The 21,456-nt window shown below is 38.1% G+C and overlaps 1 protein-coding gene across 15 annotated transcripts in view; it reads left to right on the plus strand.

Annotated features, from left to right (window-relative positions):
• Nucleotides 1-21,456, plus strand: part of PARD3 (par-3 family cell polarity regulator) — a 455,098-nt gene that overhangs the window by 309,245 nt on the left and 124,397 nt on the right. For all 15 annotated transcript variants that reach the window (XM_062621555.1, XM_062621561.1, XM_062621556.1 and 12 more), the window contains one exon: nucleotides 2,334-2,550. In XM_062621555.1, coding sequence (XP_062477539.1) covers nucleotides 2,334-2,550 — 217 coding nt within the window. The remainder of the gene's footprint in view (nucleotides 1-2,333; nucleotides 2,551-21,456) is intronic.

Raw genomic sequence — 21,456 nt, forward strand, 5'->3', positions numbered from 1 at the left:
ACTGTGTATGATAGATAAATATTTATTGTAGCACAAGTGTGGAAAGGAGGCAATATTCTTTCCATAGAATATGCAAAATAAATAATAAGAGGAAGCATTGTTATGACAGGTTGCTCAGCAACTCAGCATAGCACAGGACACTTAATACATATTTAGGGTTAATTTAATATGTTGTTATCTCAGTGTGAACAACTATAGATCAAAATTGACTCATCTTTAAAATTCTAGCAGTGAAAGTACCACATAAACGTTTTACTTCAAAATTTGTCAGAAATTTAATAGTTTTACTAATTATATCCGTTCGCAAGTCCAATCTTTAAATGTCTAGTTGTTTTTTACTGAAACAGATTGTAGCTATAAATTAACATGCAAAAAAAATTAGCATCTCTATTCTAAAATGGTTTTCCACTCCTCTTTTAATAATAACTAAATATCATCCCAGACACTGACTAAGAAACACTGTGACCAAAAAGAGTACAGGTACAGCTGTTAGAGGCATGTATAGGAGAGGCTTATTAATTTTCTAAAATAGAATTACCCAAATATTAGAACTGTACCTACAATTGAGAAGCTGCATCATCCACTTATATCAGTTCTGAAAACAACATGAAATGCCAAGACCTATCCTCCCCCTCTACCCCTTTCCTCCCCCTTTTTTTTTTCCTGGTTGTCTTTACTTTGTAGTACTAGTTGAGTTTCAGAATTAGTTATTAATGTTGAAATTTATCCATTGTGATATGTTTTCTTGAAATATAACTTCCAGACTTGGAGAATATTTAAAGAATTCTTGGGGTATTCAGGAAATAAGTGCTAAGTCTAATGGACAGGTCTGTGTATTGTAAAATCATTGAATAAACAGTATTTTGCAGGCAAGTATCTGACAGAGAGAGAAGAGATGATATTGAATGGCTTTCAGTCAGTGATTTGTAGACTTTTCAGGTTCAATGAATTACTTCATTGAAGTAAGGTGAATATGGTGAATATGAATGATGACTAAGAAAAGAAAGTAGATATTCTATGATTCTACAGTAATCTATGAGAAATTTCTGAAGAATTACTGTTGTCTGTGGAAGAGTCGCTGAGGCCTAGAAACAATAATGTTGGCAGGAGCAATTATCAGTAGTAGTAAATGTGCTAAACTGAAAAAATGATTCCTTTTTTCCTTCTATAAGGCATAACCATTTCCAACTCTTACTGAGCACATAAAAAAAAAAAAGTCTTTTCCATAGATTGTGTATATGTAAACCAAACTTTTTCAACTTCTACTGCCAGGAGTTGTTTGGAGCCTTTGTATTCATTAGAGTTACAGGAGGCAGCACAAAATATGCATCCGTGATCCTAATTTCTGCTTTCTGCTGCCTGTTGGAAAACTGGGAGGTGGTGTAGCCCTACTTATGATGTGATGATATAAAATGTTAATGCTCCTGGAAGGTCACAGTTTCACCAGCCATGCAGTATAATTTTTGGACTTAAAGTTAAGTCAAAATGGTTGCAGGATTCTGACCTACGAGCTTGATGTGTTTTTTTTCTTTCTCACTAAGTTACTGAAGGAGTATTCAGGTTTTGAATATATAGTCTTTTTTCCTAATTTTTTCTCAGACGTTCTGTAAATGCATGTGGTCTGTTAAATCTAGCCTTGGGTATATTTAAAATTCTCTGAGTCTTGGTTTTGGATTAGAAACAGGAAAACTGTTATCTGCCCTTAAAGGATTTTGCTTGTTTCACTGGATAGGATCTCCCCACCCGAACTTCCCAGGCTGCCTCATCTCAACCAAGAATAAAAATCATGGTGCATGATGTGTTTTAAACTGCTCCAGGAAATGAAGTAGCATGACAAAACCATTATGTTACTTGCAGCAGAAGAAAAAGTCTATTAAGGCTTGTATTGAGCGTTAACAGTCCTTAATGACTTTCATATTTTTATGAGAATATTCCTAAGAATTTTCTGACAGAATTTTCTGCTGCACTGCTGTTGCTTCTTCCTTCAGTTATTTCTAAAGCTCTCCTCAACTGATTTAGGTCCTGTGACAAAAAGGTCCAGCTAGCATCACTTTGCTAGTCCTCTTTATTAATCCATTCATTATTCAGAATACCCACAAAGCACGAATCATGTTTTGCAGAGTATTCTACGAAGGTGATTTCCTTGCTTTTAAGAGTTTAATGGTGCAAGTAAACATTCCAGGAGACCCCTATATGAGCTGATACTGATTAAAAGAAAAAAATATTGTTGTGCATGTATCCTGCTTCAAAATACATTATGGAATACACCAGAAAGCCTTCTGCCCTTGTTGTTTGTTCTTATCCCACTGATGTTTCTTAATATGTGCTTTCAGTGGAGGAAGACACAGAGGAGAGCTCAAGATCGGGTAGAGAATCTGTGTCCACAGCAAGTGACCAGCCATCCCACTCATTGGAGAGACAGATGAATGGAAGCCAAGATAAAGGCGACAGAAAAAAGGCTGGAAAGGAAAAGAAGAAAGATCGGGATAAAGAGAAGGATAAAATTAAGGCAAAGAAAGGAATGCTGAAAGGCTTAGGGGACATGTTCAGGTAGGTGCTTGCAATCAAATGTAGAAGGAATTATAAAAACAAATTTCATCTTTTAATTACTCATTTATATTGTGACTGTTTGCTGAGGCAATATTTTACTATACAAATATGTTCATAATGTATATAGGCTAATCTCTCATTTTTTGAGGTGTTGAGTGGTATCATGAAAGGAAAGCAGCTTAGAATGGAAAGGAACAAGATGGCTGGCAGGCTAAAGGGGCTGCAAAGGAGAAAATGGGTGACATCATAAAACATACCCTTTGACAGGTCAAACTATTTTGGGGTTTGTTTTTTTCTTAAACTGTGCTGTCCCTAATACTGTACCCAAAGCTTATGTGTTAGTAAGTGAGTGTTTTTCTTTGGTTTGCTTTGCTATTAAGACTGGTATCATGAGGGCATGAGATGAATCGGTTTAGAAACCAGCATGCTCTCCAAAGGAAACACAGGAACTAAATAAGGTTGTGTGCTTTGAGAACCCACAGTCTAGAGAAGGGGTCAGTGAAAGTCTCGATTTTTATCAAGCACTGAGTATGTTCGAAAGCAGTGGTCTCTCCAGCAGACATAAGTGATCTGAAAGGAGCAGACTGCTGAGGGACACCCCGCTGTTCAGGGTAAATGGTGAAACATGACAAACACCTTTGATCATTTGTGGGAAAGGATCAGAGAGCAAGAAAATCAGTCTTTCTTTTAGCTAGCTAGAGTAAATAAATGTATTTCCAAGAAAAAATAATATTAAAGCAGTGTTTGTTTTCTATTGTATATGCAGTGATTCATTATTTAATTTTGAAGTGAGATAACAGTATTATTTTAAAGACTAACTAACAATGATTCTGGTCTGAAAACACTTAAGTGAGTTTCAGTTACCTTTCATCCTGTTACCTACTTTATACTGTAAATTGAACCTATGTTGTAACTACCTAGGTTCTTGAGACTTGTTCTGTGTCTGTGAATCCTATTACAAAATTAGTTAACAGAAAAAATAGTTAATTAGAAATATTAATTAGGAGAAAAAGTAGTTACTAACTAGAAAGTATTGGTTATAAAATGTGTTTAGAAAACACAAATTAATACAAGGTTTTTAGCACTTGACACAGAACACCAAAAGAGTCATAGGAGATAGTCTCATATGTAAGATGGGAGGAGAGCACTTCATCCCGATACCTTGTGAGTCCCACAGGGATGCCCTCATCTTCTGAGTGTTTGCCTAAATTTAAGCCTGGAGCAGAACATTGCATCCCATGCTGGGGAGGGTGAAAGGTATGAGATACCAAATGCTGACTGGTTCTTTTCTGCAGTCTTTGCCATTTCCATACACCAGAAACAAAAGGTAAAACTGAGGTACATGATAAAGTCTATGGGCTGTAAGTAGCTTATTGGATGCCATGAGTGCTATCTTGAGCTCAGGCCCAAAGTGTTTACAGCATCTAGAAAGTTTGGGCAGTTCCTTGGTCCTCAGTTTCCTCCTCCTGTGTAATGTTCCCCATACCCAAAGGACCAGTGAGATTGCGGCTTCATTTTACAAGCTCTGGGACGTAGGCAAAAGGCTGACTTAGAGGGGGTCCCATCCAAAGAAAGAAAACGTGCATTCCAGAAAGCCAGCCTGGTGTGGGGCTCATCAGCTCCTCTGTGCCCTCCAGTCTTAGAGCCTGATGTCTGACGTTCCTCTGTGGCTTTGGATGCTCTAGATGGAAATGAGTGTGAAAGTGAAAATTAATACTATTTTTAATCAGGTGCTCCCAGCTGAATAGGAAGTAACCTCATCTGTATGCTTGATGTAGCACTTCTGAAATCTTTACTATAGAAATAACAGTAATTTGAGTGATAGGAGGATCTGATGATCCCTTTGTTGTTTGCTCTTCGTAACACTCAGTGTTTCCTTGAGGGTTTTTTTTCCCTCGCTGCCATTTCTGAGTGAACTTTACTTTTCAGTTTCCTCTTAATTAACGTGGGAGCAGTGCTATCTCGACGCAGTTGACTCCTTCTGGATCTGTAAATTAGCTTGCACCTTGTCAGCCCACCCAAGAGAGGTGCTTCTGGCAAGCAGGAAAATGCTGATTGAGGGAATTAAGCATTATGCCTTATTTCCACTCCGCGCTTGATTTGCTTTGTTGACAGGCTTCTCAATAAAGTTTGAGAGATGGGCTTTATTATGTCTGCAAGATAAGCTACTGCTCCTGCCTATAACGTGCTTTGTATTTATGTGCGTCTGACATATATCATAGATATCAAGTAATCACTGAAAGAAATTGTGAGATAGAAAATAATGATGACTGTGACATTTAAAATTCAAGCCATGATCAAAGCATAATTGGATGTTTTGGTTCTATGCAACATTGTGATTTTTTTGTAGTTCTTTTTCTTTTCTCTTTATTCATTTTTTTTCTTCCTTTTCAGTGCTCTTATCTTACAATAATCTTTCTTCATTAGATTGCATGGAGAAGAACACTTGCATGATGAAATTGACTGTTAACTGACACTTTATCCCAATGTCTGTATTTAGCCAAGGGGCTTTTTATTGCCTATATGCAAACTGGCAGCTCGTACAGTGGAGTCTATGTGATGTATAAAAATGAGTCTCCTTGCCTTCAGTTAAAATCTCAGGATTTGCTACTGGGATCTTCATTACTGTACTGTGAGATGGAAACTCCCACTAGAAAACCCCAGGTTACATTTATCCTTCAGCATCTAGTCATCATGAGAGAAATCTGTGTGTGATTCAGCTAGCAGGTTAAAATCGTAAGTAAATCCCTTAAACACTTCCATTGTTTTACTGCTTGCATTAAACATAGTAAAGAGGATGGACATAACCAGGAAGGAGAATTGTAGAATGCAGGGTGCAGCTTGCATGGCTCTGGCATGCATACCTCCTGTTATTTCCAGAGGACCTTTGCTGACATTGGGCTGTGGACAGTCTGAAAGTTTACTCTTCTCATGCGACATAAATCTGTCTGAGCATATGTGTGTTTCTTTTTTCAAATTGACATTTCAGGGCAGACCGGAATAATTTATTTACATTTGTCATTTGGCTGAGAAGTCTCTATCTTCACAGATGAATATAGGGCAGAATTTAACCCATAAAAGTGTTGAACAAAAGCATAGGTATATTGGAGGAGATGCAAGTGCTGTAGAGCTTTGCTTATACCTGAATGCATCTGTTTTACCTGAATAGTTGCATCACTCTTGTCTTATACCTCAGTAGGATCATGTGCCATGTCCTCTGGCTGTAATAACATACCAAATGAGAGGCTGTGTGATTCCTTCTTCTTCATTGCTGGCATTTAGCGGGTACCTGGACAGACACTGCTTGCTGACAAGTATTTCACTACTTTGTTTCACTACTAAAAACACTTGAGTGGATACATATTTTGCCATCAGGAATTTATAAAAATATGTATGCCTCTCCAAGTACAATCTAAAATCTGTTTACGAATTTCTGAGTCTACTTTTGTTTATTTTACGTAGAGATTTTGATTCTTGATAAAAGTCAACATGAGAAAACCAAAAATTTGATAAATACGTAATTGCAGTGCTGCCTTAAGGAAGAGGCTTCACAGTTTCAAAGCATGCACCTGCAATTAGTGCTGGTAGGGATACATTAATTTGATGGACTTCTATCATTCTTTGACTTTCCTCTCCTGAGAGAGAGAAACTGTATATGCTGCTGCCTTTTCCCATCCTCTTGCTCCTGTCACACACAGGGTATCTTCATTTATGAAGGTGGATCCCCTTAGGATGTAAGATAGGGCGATCTGAGATTGTTCTTATTTGTAGGTTTTGGATGATGATGAAAGACAAGTCTGCTGTGCTGCTGCTGCTCACTTATGAACTGTGTACTTCATTCATGCTTATCCCCAGTGTACAAGCTTGGATATCATTTCTAGATGGGTGACTGCACTGGTGAAGTGAGAGGTCATAGGTAACTGAAGTAGTAGCTCCACCTCCTTCCCCAGCTTCCTCAAGCCATATGTAATTTTCCTCTATGGTCAACCTTGTGCCATGGTACTCTAAGACAATGGCATCACTATGATTATGTCACTTCTGGGGAGAATCATTTTTGTTTGAAAGAAAGTGGACAGCCACGCTCTTAATGGGGAGTTTGTATGGGAGGATTCTCATTGATAAATTTGATGATACAAAAATATGTGCAAGTGATCTGTTGCAGGAGAGGATGTGTCTGAGGAATAACATCTTTAGAAGAAACAACTACCAAGATGCTGAGAATAAGGAGTAAAAAAGGTAGCTCTGGGTTTCCAAATGGTGGAAGGGGAGTAGCAGGGAGGCCAAGCTACCTAGTCATGTTTTGCTGGAAATATTGGAGGGACAGTCGCTCACTGCCTGATAATAAAAACTTGCTGAAACAAGCAGACCTTTTTTGCAAGTGGATTTGCAAATACAAATGGTATGTTTGAGTTTATGTGGGGGACTGCCCAGAGGAAGAAAAGATGGTGTGGAGGGTATGCACATTGTATCTTAACCTTGAGTTAAGCAAGAAAATATCTGCATTGGTTTTGGAGGTGGCTTATGGATTAGGTAATGCAGCTGTGGATAAACATGTTAACATTTCTGCTGTAGGAATTAATACCTCAGTCCCACATAAACATAACTTTTTAGTGGAGAACGTAAGCACTGTGTATGGAAGTTCATGGAACAAGACAGTATGCTTAAAATTAAACATGTGCATAGGTGTTTTTAGTACTGGAATTGTTTGAGTATTTCAAGATCTGGCCTATAATGTTGATGGAGATGCAAATCCGTAACATATGGTAACTGATCTTTAATTCCTCTCTTAACTATTGTAGCACACAGGTGGGTAAACTGATGCACTGGATAGCCAATGCAAATGTAATATTCTTAAATTACCATTAAAATCTAATCCTAATTAGATTCAATTACATTTAAAATGATTACTGGGAGCCTTGCACTGTTGTATCTTCCAGTTCTGTGAGAGGAAATAGATAATTCAGTTTGCAACCTTGTTTAGCTGAAATCAGATATACTGTTCTATTTTTTTTCCCCATACAGCTGCTTCCAAGGTGCACTGGACATGTCCAGATTCATAAACGTATTATTTGTAGCTTTGAATTACACATTTCAACCACATTAGCCATCTGAGACCTCTGACTGGGCATTTGAGAGAATAACCTACATGGATTACTATTGCTTGTTACATTACTTACTTGTTTTGCCTATTCTGATTTTCATTGAAGCTTTCTCAACTGTAATGTCTGTGAGGAGATGAAAAGCAAATCACAAGGGTTATACCATTGATTTAGTAATTACCTTCTTTCTCTTTCATTTAATAACAACCTTCAGACTTTTAAGCAGGCATTTGACAAAAAGGTATCTGAGTTGTGTAAAATACTGTTGAATTATACCCTAATCAACAGGACAAACTCAATAAAATAAAATCTGTAGTTTGATTTTATCATTCAGTACCTTAAGAAGCAACAATAATGGTATTTTTGTTGGAAGCATGACTAATAGGACTACTTCGTATTGGTGAATGACACTTACTGGTGTATGGACTTAAAAGAAAACATGGGAACAAGCTCTGAAAGTTAGAAATATTTTTTTCCTTTGTGCTCTGCTGATGGCACAAAACAGCGTAAATCTTGAGCCCTAGAACATAAAGAAGGAGGCTATTGCGTAAACACCTGTCAGCAGAATCATTTCAAACTTGGAAGCTCATTGCTGGCACACTGAATTGCGCCTGGGTTTGCTAATGTTCGTCTGAGAATGTCGCCGACAGCTTGCGCTGCTTGTACTGAGACTTTCATCAGAAACGCTAAGCTGGGTCGTTGCTCAGGTAAATGGGATCTGGGGCCATTTGTGCTCTGTCTTTTGCCTGCTACTACTATGAGCCAGCTGGCACAACTATCATTAAGTCCACATCTGCTTCTCCTCTTCTGCCACCAGCTAGAAAATGTGCGGCTCACTACAATCCTAGATACAGGGTCTGAGCATGATGCCTTTTCAAGCTTCAGATGAGGAGCACAGTCCTCATCCTGGCTGCAAGTTGGGTACTGTTGATGGCACTTTCTTTTTGTGCTGCTCTGGGCTACTTTGTCCTGATCCATTTTCAAAGTTTCATCCAGCCACTGGGACACACAGAATCAGAAACGCCTTTCAAATGAAATCAGCCATGCAGCAAATTGTCATCTTTGATGCAGACTTGTGAATCTTAGGAATGTCTTTCAAAGCATTTTCATATTCTTCACTTCCTTCTTTCCAATTAAAAGTAAATAAGGGACTCAAAGAGATAAGCTTGATTGAAAGTAGCTTTTCTTTTTTTGGAAAGGCAAGCTATGCTCCTTCCTTTCTCTCTGCACTTTTTTGCCTTCCTGTTTTCTGCTGTTTGGTGCAATCCACTGCTTTGAGGAAATGTTTGTTGCATTGCCTCTAGCCCCAAACACACCGACTTTTGACTAAGATGTTATTGGGGCAAGGGGCAAATTTGTATCTCTAAACCAAACAACTTCACGTAATCTGTCAGGGGTTTAAGGAATGCAGCTTCATTAAGTGGTTAGTAAACTCTATGACTTTTAAACGAAACACAGAAAGCAGTGGTATGCGATTGTGTGAAGGAAATTTGAAGTGAGAGATTAACATAATCGTATGTGGCTCTCTAGTTTGTCATTCTGACAGAAAGCAGGGCTTTGCTGTATGTATTCTTAACACTGGATTTTTCCAGAGTAAATCTGATGGGGCTATACAGTTTGGGGGTTTCACTGTTTTAATTTCTATAGAATCAGGGCTTTCGTTTCTAACATCCATAAGTAAGTGTCAGGATGACTTGTTACTAGAGACAAGTTTATAGTGGCTGATAACATATTCTCCCAGTATTCTTCCTCTGCTTGTCAGCAAGTTTAAATGGAGAACCTTTGACACCTACAGCACTATCTCTGCCTGCAAAGCAAGCGAGGGAGGCAGGCGATGTGACAGCTGAGCCCTCTGCCATCCTGCCCAGCGTTCTGCAGCACTTCTCTTCCAGGCCTGCTGGATGAATATAGAATGCAAGTGTCAAGGATGACACCTACTTTATAATCTTTGCAAAGCAAGCCTTTTCAGAGAAGAATTTGTTGACAGTTCAGAGAGTCAAAGTCAATTTCAGTTTTAGCTTGTATAGAAATAGGGTATTTTTCTTCTACCTGATGTGGTAATTAAAGACTAACTAGGCAGTGTGCTAGTCCACAACAAAGTGTGGTAAGTAAATACTGTCTTGGGACATGAAGGATACATTCAGTGAAAACCTCTGTTAATGACATTTGTTTCGTTACCTGTTGGAAATGTTCATTTGAAATTTAATTTTCCACTGATAGCACCCATGCATACATTAAGGATGCAGTGGATTATGTTTTTAAAACAGAGTCTTCTTTGAAAATCCTTTTTAAAAACAGGAATAGGAATGTTGCCTTAGATGAAAATTAATGCAAACTGCATATTTTTATAGCTGAAGATGACATAGGCCATTAAGTCATAGTTACTTGAGGTACTTAAGTTGGCAGCTGCAGGACAGCTGATCCTATTCTAAAAGACAAAGCTCCAACGTACTACTGTCTTTCATTTCCCAGAAGTAGTGATCTGTATTCACAGTGCATTGTCAGGCTGATGTCTCCTGTTAGGATTTCCACATTTCCTACTGTTGTGGAGAGAGATAGTCATTCAAGACAAAATTATAAAGCACTTCAGTGAAAATGGCAAAATGGGCATAACCGGTATGGTTTCTGGAATAAGATATACCAGAATAGAAATAAGCTGTGAGCCCCTGCATTTGCCTGAATGTAGTAAGAATATATTGGTTATAAGCTTTGCCCTTGCATTTCCCTGAATGTAGCAAGAAAATAGTGAGTATAAGGTATGCAGAGGACTTTTTTTTTTGGCTTTTAAGTTCTTATTTCAGGGAAAAATAAGAGGCACAGATGTTTTATAGAAAGAATAAGAGAGGAGGAAATATTAGCAATAATGCCAATGGGGTATGTCAGTAATATCTCCCCCTTTGAACCAATTGTTAACTTCTTCTGGATGGAAAAATAGAATTAGGAGGAACTGAAGACATTGAAAATAACTGCACTCTTAGAGTGATTCAGGCAGGAAGGGATCTCTTCTTGGTTCAAATCCTACTCACAGCACTTCAGCTTCAACATTTCATCAACTGAATTTCACACCAGTTGAGTTTCAAATATCTCTAAGTATGGAGACTCAGAAGCCTCTTTCAGAAACCTGTTCCAGTGCTTAACCTCTCTCATGGTGAAAAATATTTGTCCTTAGTAAAAGGAGATAGGAACAAGATACATCAAATAATCACTGGTACAAAAAGTCTGAATCAGTCAATATGTACTTATCCTTCTCATGGGGCAAAAAAAAAAAATGTGGATGTACGATAAGTTTGTAAGCAAAAAAGTTTAATTTCAAAGTATTTTTGTGATTATGTGATTACCCTCAGGAACTTACTGCCCCCACAGTTCTTGAAAACCAAGAATATGGGAAATAATGCAGCTAAGCATGCATTTGCGACTCTGAACCACCCATTGCATGGTAAGAGTTAAGGAAAAAGTTATCTGTAAACAGGTTATTTTTACTGTGCTTCCAAGCATCTTTAAATTGTCCTAGACTGTCAACTATCAGGATATCAAGCTTGATTGGCTGAAAAAAATAGAAAATACCCAACCAGAGAAGCTGCGGGTGCCCTCTCCCTGGAATTGTTCAAGGCCAGACTAGATAGGGCTTTGGGCAGCCTAGTCTAGTGGAAGATGCCCCTGACTGGCAGGGGGGTTGGACCTAGATGGTCTGTAAGGTCCCTTCCAACCCAAACCTAATGCTATATGGTGCTATGAATAGTATCTGATATGACCCACTGGGATTGAAAAGGTGATTATTTTCTGTGCAGTTTATTGTAAGAACATAAAAATACAGCCACACGGTGTTGAACAATACACAGCAAGTCCCTGTACCTAATACTTTGTTTCTGACAGTGATCAGGAGTAGCTCCCAAGGGTGGGGTATCAGAACAGGGTAACTATAGCAGTATTTCCCAGGTCTGTCTTCCAGGCTTTTAGCAACCTACAGCTCAAGGATTTCTTAAGGTGATGCCTTTGGGCTCAAGTACAAAATACAGTGTCTGTATATTCTGTTCTGGCCATTTTGTCCTGTTACTGTCTATTTGGGATATATTTACCTAATTCCAAAATATTAACAAAATTTGAAGTCTGTCACATACAAAAAAATGTCTTTTAGGTATTGTGTAGAATGACTTTTCTATCAAGGAACCGTTTTTACATTACAAGTGCAAAGACCTGATTGCAATGCACTACAGTAGATCTGACTTGTGTAAGTATTTTATGGCACCCAGGCAAGCATGTTTGCAAAGTAGTAGTAAATCTTTTTGATGTGCAGTAATGTTTCAGTAGTTAATGTAGTGTTCCACTGCATATTAACTTTTACTGCTTCTCTGCAAACTTACAATAGGCAGGAGTGCAAGAAAAGGCTGTAGATGTTTGCAAAATAGACCCTACTGGAATGCATTCAGTTCATGAACTAGTTTTACAGTGTACATTTGGGCTAACTGATGATGTCATTAAGAGTAAATTTTGGAATGTTTGCTTCTGCAGAAGATAAATTCATAGTTTCTACAAATGTTAACACCTTTTTTGGTTTTCAAGATTTTTTTATTTTTTATATCAGTCTTGTAGCTCCTAGTCCTAAAAGGAAAAAGAATGTGGCGTGGTTTCATGGAACTACTTGGTGGTCTTAACTATTTTCAACAAATATAGTAAAATACTACTGATATGGCTGTTTTAAAGGGGTTTTATTATATATTGAAAGTGTGTTGGTAATACTGCATTATTAGAGAAGTTCTCCATCAAAAATAACTAGTTCAGTAGATTTATTAACTTCCTAAACCTGGCTTTGTCAATGGAATCTGCAGTTAGTCTTTATATTGTTTGTGCCTGCAAAATGGAAATCTGGAGTTTGGCAAGTTGCTTACACTTCCAAAGAGGAACTGTTTTTATGGTTTAAAAATGGGATAGTATCTTGTCTATGCTAAGGTTTCCACAGGGTTTGATATCCTATGATGTTTCCTGTGTTGTAGAAATACAAAATATTTGTATTCTAAAAACATATACTGTCTATGGCTTCCAGATGATGCTGTTGAGCTTAGTTTGATGGTAGATGAATGACTGAAGATGTAGGTAGATTTCCTTTTTTTCTGCTGTACTTAGCAGCACTAAGTACTTACTAAGTACAGGTAGTACTTAGTAAGAAAATGTCTAATCAGAAATAAAGTTTATGGATTAGGTCTAAAAGTTCTGAAAAAGTGGATATAATAACAAAAATACATCTAGAATTTTAGTTGTGTCATCATTTTTGAGTATTACAATAATGGAAGTAGTTTATTTTTATACCAACTGCAAGTGCTTCTAGCATACTCAACACCAGGTATTTAGCATGCAAAACTGAATTGCTCTTACACATTTCAACAGCAACATACCACAAATAAATCTCAAGTGTTTCACAATGTTATTATAGATGTTATCTTTCTAAATTCCTGAAATTCAGAATGCAACATGCTTCCACAAGCAGGAGTTTCAGATATAGTGTTACAGTTAAAGTATTCTTTTTCTGTGATGTTGCAGAGCAAGTAATGATACCAACAGTATTATCATCTGTAACTGTTTGGAGTCCTGATATCATCTGTGGAGCTCCTAATACTTTGCTAATTCTGTTTGCCTTTTATAACTGCAAAAGGAAGAAAACTGCTTGCTTGAGATGAGTAAAATGCAGAGACTCAGTGCCAGTTCCATCTGGGGTTTTTTTTTTTGATGTTTTTTTAAGATTTGTTTTATGTTATATATATTCAGAAGAAATACTGATATGGCAGTGATAATCACTGAATACTGTGTGCAGTGCCAAGCATGAGCAGAGCAGATCTCATTTGGAGAAGAACTTGTCAGGAACTGTATATCTTTGATGTCAAGTTTGGGTTTCTTTTTAACATCATCTGTGCGGGTTTCTAACTAAACATAGGCCCAGTCACACACAGTGCCTGAGCATGCACGAATGTGTATAGAGCAGTCCAGGTCTGAGATTTTCTGTTCTAGTAGCTTACTTGCATGGGGGCGGGAACATAAAAAATGTGCCATCACCCCATATGTCTTGCTTCGAATTAGTCCCATGCAAGTCCCAGTTTGTGCACCTTTTCAATCGGAAATTTCAGCTCCCAGCTCGCGCCATCAGCAATTGATATAGTCATTTCAACTGTAGTTGTCATGAAGACAGCTCAAGTTCTGAGTACTGGCAGCAACAGGATGCTGGGCATCTCCAGGGCTCCAGGTAGCTCTGGGCAAGCGTCAGTGCCAGCTGCTGTGGGGACTCACTGCCAGACTGACTTCCCAGCAAAGATCCACCTGAGTATTGTTGCAGTCTCTCCAGAGACGGTTTGTTCCAGCGGTGCTGCTGCAGTGCAGAATCTCACTCTTCATTTTCCACCTAGAGATCCCGTGGCTGTAAACTAAATTTTCATGCCACAGGGCAGAATATTGGCCGATAGAATAGTCAGAGATATGTGAAGCCAGCAGTGGCATATTAACGTATTCTAACCAGAGCCTTGGGTCAGGCTACATCCTTTGTCTTAGCCCTGTCTTGTAACAAACTTCAAAATAATGTATCTGTAATTTTTTTCTCCCCCCCCCCCCTTTTTTGTTTTTTTTTTTTTTGTGGCAATAATGATTCAGGGGTATTCAATGAAGCTTGAGTTGTGACCTGAAGCACTTTGTAGAAGTATCCTATTGGCATTATTTGTTTATTTTTATAATTAAAGGAATTTGATCTATCCCCAAGGAGACTTAAAGGGCCACATAGGTGGCACTGTAGGACCCAGGATGGGACAGTGGATCCTAAACTGTAGTCTACAGCCACTAGCACTTGGATGCTGCAGCTCAGCAAGGGGAATTACTTTTTGGTATTGTAGGCATCCCCTGAGAAGAGAATGGCAGCTGTACATTTGTCTGGGTTTTAAGTATGTTTTAGTTGAGCTTGCCTCACAGATTCTACAGTGTTGTCTGTTTTCCTTTGCTGGAAATCACCTATGCCTTCACTGCCTCCTGTAAGTGTAAATATGTGAATGAGGAGTAATATATAGACACATCACCTATTGCTGAATTTACCCTACAGAGGTTATTTTCTAGATGTGTATCAACAAAGATTTTCAGTAACTGACAGAAAAAGTGTTGACTGACATACTAACATTTGTAACTAATGAGATCTGTAGGGAAGTTTAAATCTTTGGAAGGTTCCAAATGACCTGCCAGTATGTTGGTTAACTTCTTTTGTGTTTGTGTTAACCTATGCTGATTTTATGCATTGTAATTGCAAGGCTACAAGCCTAAGTTGTTGGAATAATGTTACTGCAATTTCCTTGTCTAACTAGCTGGTGTATTACATTTGTGCCCTCATTTCTTTGCCTGTTGCATGTGCTTAGTGAGCATCTTTAGTGATTTTCTTGTTATAGATCACATTTACATGAGCTGGGCCATGCTCATATATATGCCTGTCAGTTGTAAAATGGAGTCGTGAAGACTTCCTATTACTAAGGGTTGGGGTTTTTTCATCTTTTCTGCCAGGAAAGTGTTGAAGCAAATTTCCCTTGCAACTTCTCTTCCCCTACCCCCATCTCTTGAGTGCCAGTAAAATGTTGGTTTGTTTTTTTTTTTTTATTTGATGTTTCATTAGCATTTCTTATAAGGTCTGCCTTTAGACCAGTACCCATTTTCTAAATTGTACTTCTGTAGGGTTGGAAAAAATCATGGTAACCAGATGCAGTATTTGTCTCTGGCCTGGCAAAGTGTTAGATTTAACAAAAGAAGCTAATAGGAACGTTCAAATTGACCCTTCTCATCATTTGGACTTCTTGGAGCTCAATCAGTCGCTCATTATTGTGTGAGTTATTCACACAGAGGCAGAAGTGCTAGTATTTCTCATAATCAGCCCTTGAGCCAGACATAATTTGCAATTTTGAAGCATTGTATTTTGAAACAATAATGCATTAAAATGAACAGAGCAGGAATTAGAAGTATAGTTCAGGAAAGAACGCCTGGAAGAGTAGCCATGGTTTAAACAGTCTCTGTAAGCACTCTCAGTGGACACTGGTAATTAGAAGCATACAATATAGCATTATTAATACTGAAACTGGTACACAGTTCTTTAATCTGTGGACTATGACAAATGCAGTAACAGAAGTGTGCCCATCTCGCTGTGTGGCTGTAGGGCAGCTGCTGTCAGGCAGAGAGCTCTGGGGTAAGGGTTTGTGACCTGCTCAGTACAGTGTGGGCAAGGAACAGTCGGGTTGGCTGGGCTTGGCACTGAGCACACAGGGAAGGAACAATTTACTCAACTCGGATAAATTGCTTATGTTATAAAAGAATAAGTACATTCCAGTTTAGATAGTCAGGCACCTGTTAAAAGTAGACTGCTGCTGATGCTTAGAATTTGGGAAATTTTTTTAATCCCTGTATAAGGTCTTAATTTATTGCAAAGTATGTCTGGTTCTATGTATGTAGTCTGTGAAAGACAAGCTGATGCACTGGAGGCCTTCACTCAGACTTTTTCAGGAGCCTGCTCTTTGCTTTGTAAGTGCCACTTTTTTCCTTGTTTTTTTTTTTTGTTTGGGTTTTTGTTTTTTTTTGTTTCCAATTTGTATTTACAGTTTTTTGATTACTGTTTAACATCTTACTGACCAGTACTGAATTACCTAACAGGGCACTGCGGTCTTGATGGGCAAATTTTGTCTGACAGCGGGGACAGAATCATTTGTAAGTACATTATACAGCAGAAATGAAAGGATACATTGCCCATTAAGATTATATTATCTTTTAAAACACTGAATTAGCTTGGCTATGTCACATGTATGAGCTACTTTCTTCAATGACAGATAACACACACTTAGTGTGTCAAATTTAATTTTAGGGCAAGTAACTTTGTGGTCAACAACCACTCTCTTTTTTTAATATATACACAACATTAAAGAGTTTTTGCCACACAAGCAAACTTTATAATGGTTAGACTGATATGAAACATCCATTAAAATGTCATGTATTGCTTCTGTGGTTGCTTCCATCATTGATGATTACTAACACAGTTGTATCTAAGCAGAAGCTTTCTTTTTTATTCCTGACTCCTTCAGGGATGCCGCAGTCCACAGTTTAACAGCTTTTGGCTGACCACCATGAAAATGAGTTATTTATGGTGACTTTTAGTACATTGTGGTATTGCTTGCTGAGTTGATTTGGCCAGACAGCAGAAGAATCTCTTGTCTGTCTGATGACTTGTTGCTGTCTTTCTGATATTATCGTTGTAAAATTATCCCCACTTCCATTGTCCTTCTCAGACAGCTTTTAAAGTGCTGTAGTTTGGATTAGTTGTCAGCTTTTTTCTTATTTCTTGTGATTTACTTTTTTTTTTTATTTATTAGAGCTCTCAATGGCTCTAGCTAGCTTTAGGCAATCATGAGTAGTAATGCAAGAAGATTATCTTCTGTTTAGAAATTTGCAAACAGATGGTCTCTCCTTAAAAGAAATCTGTTTTTAAAAGTTTCACCATTTTATGCTTGAAGTAAATATTACAAATGCTTAAGTTGTGAAAAGAGAGCGACTTGGTGTGAATAATATTCTGCCTGTTGTGTCATGCCTTTCAGATAAAGTTATCAAAACTGTTTATGAAAATAATTGAATGAAACCTCATGACATGTCTCTTGGTTTGGCATCATAACCCTTTTCTATGAAGTTGGGCTATTGACTCAAAGACAGGCAGATGAAGCTTCAGTGGCTGGAAACGGTTACCGATGCCATATGTTGTTTCCACTTGTTTCCAGGATGTTGTCATGGGAATCACCAGTGATGTTGCACACGAAGTGTTGCGATTTATGTGCCATCCTGGCTGTTGGGTTTGAGTAGCCCTAGTTCAGTGCGATGTACTAGAATCTCTACCTGAACAGTGCTGAAAAATGATATTTAATATTTGGAAAGTGAGGCAGAAGCTGTTGAGAGAGAATGTGTAAATAAAACACAGAAGACCTTCACATGCTTTACAGTACTCATGCACAAGGTGGTAACTTCAGAGATGGATGATAATTTGAAGTTCTCCTGCTTTTAATTCTTATATTCATGGCTGAGCACGTGAGTTTATTGCTTGAAGGCAAACATCATTGGTCTGAAGAGGTAAGAGTATACCTTTTCAGAAGTGTTCTTCGTGAGTTAACTATGTCCTTTTCTAATACACTTTTCTTGGTTTGGGACAGCAGCGTTGTGCAGGAACCCACCTGGCAAGGATCTTCTGCTGAGTATTGCACCAGAAGGACAGCTGCTTTATCAGTTTTAACATAGGCAAGGAAACTTGTGGAAAATGAAATGTTACAAATGTCCATTTTAACTACTTCCCCAAGTTCCTACATCAAGATGCCTTGCTCCTGCTGCCTGCACATCAGTGCCTGTACAGCAGTCGTTCCGCTCCCTCATAACGAGTAGAATTTGATCTAATATTTTGATTACATGTGATAACTGGCTGTTTCTGGAAATTCATTGCAAATATGTAAATGTTTGCATTTACAAGCATATTTTTTAAAATAGCACTTGGACAATTCTGCTTGGAGAGGCAGGCTTGTAAATCCTCAAGTCATCACTAACCAGGGTGATTTTTGTTTGAGCGCTAAGTTGAATCCTTGTTTATGCTTATTAATGTTTTTTTAGCAACAGAATGGTTTTGTGTCACCATAGTCTTTTGCAATATAAATCTTATCATTTTGCTGATACATCAGGGGGGAAAAGATTACAGAAATAATTGCAAAAGCCTACAAGTAGTGTTAGGTTGTATGTATGTGAATAATGTTTGCTGCTATGGAGAAAGGGGCATGCCTTGAAGACAGAAAGCGTTGGTAGAATAGCTCAAGACACTTACCATTTGTTAATTTTTAATGATGGTCTTTTTTTTATTATGGCATGCCGCTAAACTTCTGTCTCAATCAATTTTTGTGTTTTTTCATTAATCAGCTAATGCATGTTTCTCCTGTAGCTCTTTATTCTAATGAAATATGTGGACGATTTGGCAGACGACAATGATCTCATCAGTAACGCATCAGAGTAAAATCCATTTAGCAGATTATATGTATTATTTTTGTTGCATCAAGGATGCTGATATACATTCTTTTAAACTGGAGCTATTTTTGTTATAAGTTGTAAATGTGGAATTTCTGTTGCTATCACTTGTACATCCTCTTTTCTTCCTTTGTTCTATGTATGCAAAAACATTTGCATATTCTTTTTGTCAATGTGCATCTTACGTACATTTCACATATATATATATATGGCATCATCTTGCAGTTTGAGCTCGTTCTTTAAGTGTTCTGCTACATTGTCTTGTCTGCTGAGTCTTGTACTGTTTAGTTGCCCTGATGCATTGGTCTAAAGCCACTGTAGGCACTTGCTAGTCAGTGCTGTGCTGTTGAGTGTGATAGGCTTTGGATTAGGCCACCTCCTAGTTGGTGACAGCCATTCAAGCAACTAAGCTTGAAAGTAAGCCAGCTAGGGACTGACAGAGAGGTTTGGATATGCATTTTCGTTTGATTAGATTATCCAGAGCTCATGGGATTTTCTATTTGAGGGTCAAGCTTTGGTCATAGAGGTCTGTGTTCTCATCTTTTTATTAAAAATAATGTGACAAACTAGTATCACAGGGTCTGAGGATGGTCCTTTCCTCTGATGTGATTTGGCTGTTATATTCTAGAGTTCATACTCTTAAAGAATGGTCGTCTTACATTTTTCAATTTCTTAACTTACTGTGATTGCTATTGTTGGCTGAATTTGAGGATTAAGTCTGTGGATCTACGAATATGACTGAGCATTTGCACTTATCTTGAAACTTTCTCTAACCCTTAATGTAAAAGGATAATTAAGAAGCTATAAATTAAGTAGAACCCTGGAGTATCTTGGCAATTAGAGTGAACAAGATTTCAGTTGCTCTCTTTCATCAATTTCTCACACTCTTGGATAGACAGGGTATTTTTAATTTGCAACCTGTATTTCAATTAGACATAGAAGCTTTTTCTTAAAACTTTTGTTTATGCAGTTAGAAAATAAAGTTAAACTACTTCTTAGCTATAGTTTTTAGAACAGGGTTTAGATGAGATTGCTACTGAATAGCTATTATGTGAGGTAGTGTTCCTGTATTTATAAATGTTGTTACTATCATAAAGGTTATTCTATAACCACACAGTATACGTCCTCAAAAAAGTGTTAAGCTCTATCTATGAAAGAACATATTTATGAACAGGATGGTAATTTTATTGTTATTATTATTATGGATTTGCAGGAAAATGTGCATTTTCCTTTTGTTCTTTATTTTCCACCATGAATAACAATATTCTTTGTTCTTCTGCTAAGAACTGAGTCTGGGGTATGTGGTGGCTACTATGTTGCAGGTGTTTCACAGTGCCTGGTGTAGCTCTTGCTTTAACATCTGAACTTTTTTTCGTCATAAAAATGTTAACTCGTGTATGTGATTTTGCTGCGCATCATGCAGTAGTTTGTGTCTGCGCGTTGGTATCTTGTGCACTGATTTAGGTAGGGCTCATAGCTCACAAATTGTTGGCACTGAACTTAGCAAATGACAGGAGCTTGGAATTAGATTCCAAGGATTATCTGAACATCAGTGTCACAGATGCTCCTTTTCTGCACTACTTTGTTTTTCATTTCCAACAGTAGTCCTTACCTTTGTTTTAAAATTCTGTCCTCCTTTTCACTAATGCAAGGAGCATTGCTGTGCACAGATCCTGAGCCCTGGAGTTCTCTTGTCTGCTTCAGAAGGAAAGTTGTCATCTCATTTGCATTTGTAAGAACTGCAGCAAGTATCCAGCAGCCAGCTTCACAGCAACAAGAATGGTACCATCACAGGTTCAGACAAGTACCTGAAAATCTCCAGGTGCTTCAGGCACTTGCTAACCAGCTGCACACAGTGGAGATCATCTCCTACATCTGTGAAGTGAGCAGCAAGGGCTGGGAGCAAATCACTTGGCAGTATCTTCAAGGCCATGTCCTTGCAAAAGTCTAGAGTCTCTGACACAAGACGAATGGATGGTGATTGCTATTTTACAAGGGAGATATCATTAACAATTGCACTTTGGGAGTTTCTAGCCTGAGGTTGTTATTAAATGAGCAGTCACTTCAGCAGGGGAAGTTATTATGTGGGTGTGCCAGAACATTCAGTGTATGCATTATGGAAGAAGCAGTATTGGAAGCAGCAAGATTCCAAAGTTGCCATGGGTCATGCATGGGACATACATCCTAATTCCATCTTCCCTTCCTTTTGAGTACCTGAGCAGTAAAGAAATGAGCTTTACAATGATGCAAATTCTGGTGGGCTGTGGGGAAGGTGTCACACACATGAATGTTAATGGGCAAGTCTATGCTATTCGAACATTTAAGAACATGAAACTTATATGAAGGTAAGCCAGATCTTTTCAGTGGGCCAATACATTCAAATTGGGCTGGTTTAAATACTGGGAGTAATTCTGGGGACCTGACCCACACTTTGCTTCTTTTGACTCACGCAATTACACAAGGGGTACTGGACAGCAGCAGGGAGGGGGCTTTACCACTGGCTGTGGGATGTGTATTTGGTATTTTGAAAGGATATTGCATAGACTGTTAGAATTTCAGTGGTCTGAATGCTCTTATTTTTATTTCTAAGTGTCCTGTTTTATTTAATATTCATGAAGCAGAGTAGGAAATATCTACCTGAGGAAATTAGAAGGGCTGGTGATTTTGAATAGCTTGACACAAGTGTAGTCATTGCAGTACAGTTGAGGGAGTGTTAGCAGCTCGCTTTAATGATGTACCTTAGTATTGCTGGATGTTGCTC

This window comes from Pezoporus occidentalis, unplaced genomic scaffold, assembly GCF_034315485.1.
Source record: "Pezoporus occidentalis ecotype Australia unplaced genomic scaffold, CSIRO_AGI_Poc_V1 ctg23, whole genome shotgun sequence".
Classification (NCBI taxonomy): domain Eukaryota; kingdom Metazoa; phylum Chordata; class Aves; order Psittaciformes; family Psittacidae; genus Pezoporus; species Pezoporus occidentalis.